This window comes from Lingula anatina, chromosome 2 (assembly GCF_051362555.1).
Source record: "Lingula anatina isolate TDL-2025a chromosome 2, LinAna3.0, whole genome shotgun sequence".
NCBI classification, from domain to species: Eukaryota; Metazoa; Brachiopoda; class Lingulata; order Lingulida; family Lingulidae; genus Lingula; species Lingula anatina.
Genome location: NC_141768.1, coordinates 16,218,612 through 16,227,023, shown reverse-complemented (window position 1 = coordinate 16,227,023; position 8,412 = coordinate 16,218,612). Strand labels below are relative to the sequence as shown.

Here is an 8,412-nt window from a genome sequence, read left to right as displayed (position 1 = left end):
TTATGATTGATTATTTATTACATACACAACGACAATTGACAATTGAGCATTAACAGAATTCATTCTTATTTATAATCTGATTTATACAATCAAAGGATATGTCAGAACATACAATTCTACGGAAATAAATTACTTTTTACATATGTACATTAAAGTTCAATTCTTATATCAGTTCTGGTGAAATTTACACTTATGATATAATACACCCTGAAGTCTGTTTGAAACTTTTCCTGTTTGATAAATTGGGGACCGATTGCCGTTTGCGACGTCTTATGGCCGGACTTAACTGGAACTGAATGCGAGATTGCACTAAAAGCTCTTTGAAGATCTCATCAATATTTATATTATTCTGTGCACTGGATTCAACGTAACCATTCCCCCAGTCAATGTTTACTACGGTTTCAACCGTCTCCCGCTGCATTTCACGTTCTTTATCTGCTATATCTGACTTATTGCCAACTATAACTATTGGCACCTCATCAGTTTTCTTTTCGTCCAAAATTTGTTGTCTGATTTTTTTCACCTCGTCTAAAGTTGACTCGTCTGCTAGAGAATAGACTAAAACGAAAGCATCCCCATTGCAAATGTTAAGTCTCCTCATGGCGGGAAATTCGTATTCACCTGAAGTGTCGATAATGTCAAGGGTTAATTTCATTCCGTCTATCTCATAATGACTTCTGTGGAGCTCCTCCACCGTTGGAACATATTGTTGTTGGAAATTCTCGTATAGAAATTGCGAGATGATGCTAGTCTTCCCCACTTTGGCCGGTCCAAGGATAACTATGCGGTAATGACGTTTGCCTTCTTGCGCCTTGCTGCTGTCCATCGCACTGTCCGTGGATGGACATTTGACCATCGGTGGCTTAGGCATGGTGGCGGGTCGTCTGTTAGAAGCACAGTACCAGAGGGTGTAACCAAATCTTCACCTAGAATTGGAAATGGGTCGTTTGTGCTATTTTATGCTCTTTAACTTAACGTAACAGGTAATATTCGAATGTTTCTTTTTTTAGAAAGAATACTGACATTCAAACTGAGAAATCACTAGGATGTTTTTTAGGGTATTAATCAGCTTTACGACTGGCTTTCAATTGTTACATTGTACAACAACCGTAATAACGTATATATTAATAATATTCAACTTTGCCAAAGAACGACAGAAACGCTAATGAGTTGACACAATGGCGACCAAGCTATTTGCTTCAGAGCCTTGGCGGCGGCATTGCTCAAAAAAGTTGCACCTGCCTCTTGCAAAAATAGCAACACAACCAATAAACACAAATATCTTGTGAGTTACAACTAAAGTATACATAACAGTGAACAGGAGTAATTATTGCTACTGAAATCCTTTGGAGGAAATTATATCACTGCACGCGAATACTGCCTGCACACAATGTAAAATGAACGCACAGGTAGGAATAATTAAGGTGCCATCAACGAGCATTGTAAGTATTTTTTTTAACTTTTTTCCATCGCTTTACAAAAACAATGTTTTCAATACCATAGATTTCACACAAATTTGAGTTGAAATAAGATATGACCGGCGTATGGATCATTTGTATGTAAATAACCATGCTAATCCATCACCCAATTCTCTAAGCTGGTCAATGCATGTAGATTATAAAAAATAAACTTCATAGAAAACCTCAATGCTGATACAGCTGACAGCTGCGATGTGTAATATGTTCATTGCTTGTGTCTTGAGATTTCAGCAAGATCTTCTAGTTGTATAATACACATATCAAGCCGACGGACCTCTTCCCAGGAAAAAACAAATATACGTGACTTCAATCTTGAATTTCATATAAAAAGTCCTTACCTTTAAAGATGAAGAATTCTGTGTACTTATTGGCTTCTATCAGTGCGTACCTTCGCCGATATAGCTTTCAGTATGACAACTGCCGTGCAGTCTGTGTCTTCGTTTGGATCCTGTGGTATTTATAGTTTGCCGGGTGCCATAAATCGATTGCAACAAGACGAACCAATCCGAAATGAATTGTGGAAGTACAGACCGCGATGGGCGTGGCTTTGTCAGAAAACAGTTTCGTGTTCTGAGAAATAAAGCTTTGTTAAGTAATCTTCTTTTCGGTGAAATCGAGAGGTGATTGCAACATTCATGGGGCATATTTGTTTTGAAAACTGTTTGTTTTGAATAGAATGTGCGCATGTGCTAATCTGTCTTAAAAGAAGCTTATGTAATATTGTTGTGTTTATGATGCACCACGTGCTGTGAATTGATGCAGTGTACCATTGAGAAATAGATTACTAAACGCAAGACCTGTAAAATCAGGAGAAGATTTGGCAATTCAGGTGATATATTATTCATATTTCAATAAAATTTATTTATGGAAATTTCATTAATTTTATTATTAAGATTTGATTAGATTTCAACAATGGGGTGTTTCAAACTAATCAGAATGTGCGGTTTAATCGCAGAAGAGGTGGTGATGCCTAATCTGTTTTCCCCCTAATAGCAACAATACCTTTGAGTTATAGATATAGTTTGTTATGCATGCCAAGTTACCTCTGGCATCCCACTGCAGCCGTTTGTATGAATGTTTTTCTTAATTACTTACGACTTTCAACAAAATTTGAAAATTATACTGAATCAAATTAAAAAAACACAAACCAGCGTCGAACAGTTTAATCATCATTTCCTTCTGAAAATGCACTGTTTTTCCAGGAACTCCAGTCAGTGACTTTGTAGAGAAACACTTGTTTTGAAATGTTTATTTTTAGTAAAATGCTGCGTATCATACTTGTACAAACGCATTGTTCGGCATCGCCGTGCCAGATCACCAACCTTTTCGCTTTCCCCTTCAAGTGAGAAAAAAATGGCTAAAAACATACATATATGATAAAAATCTACGAATCCTAATGCACAAAAACAGAGATCTAAACTTGTTTCACATAACAACGACAATTACAGACTGTATTCAGTATGTATGTTATACTAGTAGGATCAATTTCTATGTTTTTAAGACATTGGATATATGGCTTTTCACATCGAGAGACAGTCGCATGGAATCTTAGAGGTATGTTTTGAAAGGTTGGCCGCCTAAAATCCAAAACAGAGTAATATATATATGGTACGTTCATTTCCGTCCCTCAAACTTACAGTGAGGATTCATGTTGATTCACCGTATAGATCTTGGTAATAATAGAACTATAAATATTTTGATGCATCTAGAAAGATCTACATAATAGTTGTTGAATACAGTCCGAGCTTTCGGCCCCTGGGCCTTCTTCAGGGAATATGAACAAAAAGTGAAAAAAAACAAACTCCTAGGATACGTGACGTCGGTGATGTGTTGAAGACATGCGATGGCCCAAAAGCGTGCTATACGTAAACAACGTCAAAATTACGTAACAAAGAAAAAAATCAATACTCAATACTTTTTCTTTGTTACGTAATTTTGACGTTGTTTACGTATAGCACGCTTTTGGGCCATCGCATGTCTTCAACACATCACCGACGTCACGTATCCTAGGAGTTTTTTTTTTTTTCACTTTTTGTTCATATTCCCTGAAGAAGGCCCAGGGGCCGAAAGCTCGGACTGTATTCAACAACTATTATGTAGATCTTTCTAGATGCATCAAAATATTTATAGTTCTATTCAAACTTACAGTGATTCATAGCACTGAAGTGACTAAAATATGAATAAAAACCTGGAATATGGTTTCATCTCAATAACACAATTATACTGGGAATCAGATTCGGACTAACATATTGGAAGCCACATTGGGTAACATCCAATCCGAAATATGCTCAATTTTGGCGATGATTATCTAGGGAAGTTGGTGGACCGTGTCCAAAATAAATTTTGGCAGGATATTCGGATATCTTGTGCAAATGTTATGCATCTCTAAAGATCATGGGAATGGGCAAGCGACCGAGGGAGGGACAATACCACCATGGCATAATTCTGACATAAGAATTAATAAAAAAATTGTGTCTATTCCTTCTTAGCACAGACATGGAATAAAGGTTATTGAGAATATCTTAAATAATTAGGAAACATTAAATAAGCACGCGTTTGAATTAAAGCATAATGTGAAAGTCCCCACTGTGCAGTCTAATAGAGTCTAATACAGTTCAGTTAAGTCATTTTTGCTGATGAAACAATTTGATAAAGAAAAAGGTCATTATTACAGTTACTGCTTATTATGCGTATCATTTCAAAGGATTTTTGTTAAACGAAAAAGTAAATACATGAAAATACGTCTACGTTTTAGATAAGACAAAATCTGTTCTTACTTGTGTTTGTAAATGGAACAAAATGTTATTCCGGAATGAAAACGCTCACTTAAATACTGTGGCAGTCTTCGGGGCCTGCTTAAAACCTCTCGGGATACAAAATTGCAATGGCTTCATTTTCGAATCCTTTTGATTAATTTTTCGTGTCTGGGAAGCTATATACTTACAAATGTCTGAAACACACACACACACACACGCACACACACACACACAAACACACACACAAAAAGGAGTATGGAGTATGTAAGAAGTATTTTACATAAGTACTTTTGTATTATGTGGTAATTTTTTGTTTGTTTATTTATTTATTTCTAAAGTAAAAGAAAATTTTAATAGATCAATTACACAATTTAAAAAAAACTTTGATAAAGCATTATCTTCTGCATTCATTTCATGCAGCATATAATGTCCTTATAAATTCACTCCTTGTATTTCTTGATATTTTAAACAGCTATGATACTGATATCAACCTGTACATCTGGCAGCATCGCTGCCTTGTAAAATTTGCACGCGACCAACAAATCTTATGGATTCCATTTTACCTTCTAAATTCTATGAACTCTAACCCTGGTGTATTAAAGTGATTCCCCATTTTCTCTTAAATATCACTTTTTGATTAGACGGAAAGCAATGCAACACAGTTGACATTTACGACTCGGACTTTTATGACAGCGTAATAGAGTTGTGGAAATGTCAAACAGTCTATGATGAAATTACATCATTATTACTATTACTATCACCATCGTTAAACCATGAGAACAAATTCCACGTGAGAAAAAAGATCTTCTCTGAGAAATAAATAAGTGTACAAGATTACTGTGTGCAAATGGACTTTTTGTGAGAGATACGCATGCATGTATGTTTGTGATTAAAGTGTTCTTACATACACTCTTGGTCAAAAAGATGAAACAGTTTGATAAAGAACTCACACCTCTAATCCCATGTGATATTATTATTAACCAATAATCTCCTGACAGCAGAAAACCATTCATTGGGCCTTGTGAAAAGGAAGAAAAAAACTTCCGTAGCTTAATTTTTTACATACTAGGACCAGCAAAACTGGTGCGGTACAAGAAACTGTACCGCTCGATGTGACAAAGGCTTACAGGCATGTCATTTGAAACGGCATTTTACTGACCACCGCCGCACTGTATCAAATCCGATTTTAAAGTTCATTGTTAGTCTTCAGTTGGCGATTAAAGAACTCGGATATATTGTCTTTAAGTTTATGGAAAATTGATGATGATAATTATGATGATGATGATATGTTTACAGTCATAAAATGAACAAGTTTCTTTAAAGTGTCGTTCAAGGATGATAGCTTGCGGTACCTAGAGTGGGAAGAGAATGCAAATCAAGTTAGACTAGCATTTGGAGTTTCTGTTTGTCCTTCACTTCACCTTCTTGTTTACTTTAACTCGGGACTAAATATCATTTGACTGATATGTCATAAAAACCGCAAAATCAATAATTTTTTGTTACATACGCCTTTCCCCTACAGACGTACTCCATGGAACTGATTCTGGTAGCGCTCTTAATATTGAATGTCCAATGTCAATTTAGCCTTATTCATTACTCCAAGTGTGTTTTCTGGTACAGGCTATTAACTCTCATTCATCCAGTCCGAAATTCATTTCTGAAGATTCACTTTTTTTCTGATAAACCTGAAGGCGTGATCTCGAGTTTCAATATTTGTACATGTACTACTTGTAAATGTTATTTCCATGCATTGCATTTTAAGTTATAGCATGGTTAACAACCACAGAATCAATTTTTTTTTAGAAAGAAAAGACTTTACCGCATATCCTTTAAACTTTTGTCCTAAAATTGTCAGGAAAAGGATCACCACAGAATCATTACTATTCACATTTCACAGGGATCTTGTAATAATCTGATGATAGGAGGGACCAAACAAAGTGAGGGCGTACATCAACAAGTTTGAACCATAATATTTACCAAGCGTGGCTAGAAAAACAATGAGAAACTTTGAGATCAATTAACTGATTTCAACATCTTCGCCATAGAAGGCGGGGACAGGTCATCAATGGGCAAGTAAACTGTATTGCAAAGTGGGCGCAACTCGGTTGTTGGAAAACAAAGGTAGTTTTGTGATTGATTAAAGCCTTTGCTGCGAGAATTAATATGAGTTTAAAAATGGCCAGAAAATGCTGGCTGGTACAGGGTGTTGAAGTTGACATTTTACAATGAAGGTAGTGTATAGTTTCCTCGGAGTATTTGGCGCCAAGTGGTCGCCCATTGTGTAGGAGATGAAGCCGCAAAAAAGTTATTCAATCCTTTTAAAAACTGAAAACATCCTTTGAAACTAGGTTACAATTCTTTCCAATGAGTAAAATACATTTATAGATTCATGTAATATCATTATAACTGACACATTTGAACAATCTTTACCAAACGTTGACATACTTTTGTTTTAAATGTGGAAGTTTCTAAAACGAAAGGCCGTGATATCACCACTATGACACATCTATCCAAGGCAGTAGATCAAAGCTATGCATTGCGTTGAATATCTATGGATGGCTAGTTGAGGTTGATACTGGACATCAAGGAAGCAGTGACAAAAAGCAACCAAAATCCGTTTCAATGGATTATTTCGATCTAATAATTTGTCCTATATACCTGTTAACGTGCACGCACCTGGATTCTTGCGTTCCAATTATAGCTCGCTTGTTTCATTAACTCTGTTATCGTAATAAGAGCATATCTGAGAATAAATATTCCAGTATTGTGATTTCAAGGACTGCGGAGGATAAGATTCAACATCTCTTTTCTTTCTGCTTGATTAAGATATCCTCAAATTGGGAGTAACAAGGACATGCTCAAAATCCTTCAAGGACGAATACGAATACTATTTTCTTCACTCAGGTCACACCCGTTTCGATTATTTTGAGATAAGTAGACCCATGATAGGATTTCTTTTTTTTTTTTTTTTTTTTTTTTTTTTGGGGGGGGGGGTGAATTTGGTCTCTTAAAAACTTACTTGCATTATAGGTAATTTTTCTTCGGGTCGAAACTATGTTTTTATAGCTATCTTAGTTCGTTCCAGTTCGCTCAAGTTCGTGTTCAGAAACCTATTTGAGAACTTAAGACACTATTTTGTGTTCATGTGTCCATACATTAGAAACTTGCGAAGGGACATTATTCTTGAATTGCGGAGCATATTAGCTCGTTTTATTAATTGAGTCATCGATTCTGGAGAGGTCTTTCCCCAAGAGAAACAAAGCATGGGAGGAGTCGTATACAATCATTGACGCATAACCAGAAATTAAGTTCAATAAATACAGTTGCACTTAATATAATAGAGTGTGCGTCTGCGACGTAGGCCCTATAAGAGAGACAAAGCATTTTGGTTTATCTCAAAAGTCGTAAAAAGTTTATATGTCAACCAAACGAAGAAAAAATTCGATACTTCTATGTATTCCCGTCAAGTAAATTTTGAGTTGACCAGATGCAGGAATGGGATCGTCGACTAGTAAAAGTTAGGGCTTCTACCAAGTTCTAGGAAGAAGGTTGTGTAAAATGATATGCTGCACGCGAGTTTGCATGTTATCAGTTGGATGGTATCTGCAATCCCATCTCACCGATTTCCTGCTGAAAGCATGTCACTGAAAAGATATCTCCCATCAAGTTATTGCTGGCATGGTATCCGTGAATTTTGCACAGACTAACATTTTCTAAAACATTTAGCTGAAGAGACGAAACATAACATACCCCTAAGGCTTCTGGTCACCGTGCCTCCCCCCCCCCCCCCCCCCCTCCACTATTTTCTAAAATGAATTGCCTCTGCATATGCATGCGCTCAATTGTTTAAATGGATGTTGAAATTTAAATGAAATATTGCAATTTTCTTTTTTTAACGATGTTATACTAATTCTAAAATGGTTAAATTGACTTTTGAATGTATCCTGTCAGGTATTACCTCATTCCTTCAGGAAAATCGATTTCCTCCTACTTACGGGTGGAAGCTCGATCCGTCCCAGCACTTGAATTCGATGTTTAATCCCATTCCAAACTAATTTAGTTCTAGATGTCTGGCTCCACATTGGGACCGGTATATTTTTCCTGACATTTCAGAAGTAAATATCGACGTCATTCACTTTTATTTCAGGCGTTTTATCACCTTAAAAGTCCGATTTGCA

At 36.2% G+C, this 8,412-nt stretch overlaps 1 protein-coding gene across 1 annotated transcript; it reads right to left on the bottom strand.

Annotated features, from left to right (window-relative positions):
* Positions 1-2,005, bottom strand: LOC106155335 (ras-related protein Rap-1b). The gene is made up of 2 exons (XM_013530124.2): positions 1,817-2,005; positions 1-926 (listed from the first exon to the last, which is right to left on the bottom strand). The coding sequence occupies exon 2, from the start codon at positions 869-871 to the stop codon at positions 191-193; it is 681 nt and encodes a 226-aa protein (XP_013385578.2). The 5' UTR covers positions 872-926; positions 1,817-2,005; the 3' UTR covers positions 1-190.
* Between the last annotated feature and the right edge of the window lie 6,407 nt (positions 2,006-8,412).

Bases quoted from the DNA above. Each gene is read 5' to 3' on its own strand.
- LOC106155335 (XM_013530124.2), bottom strand. From the start codon at position 871: ATGCCTAAGCCACCGATGGTCAAATGTCCATCCACGGACAGTGCGATG.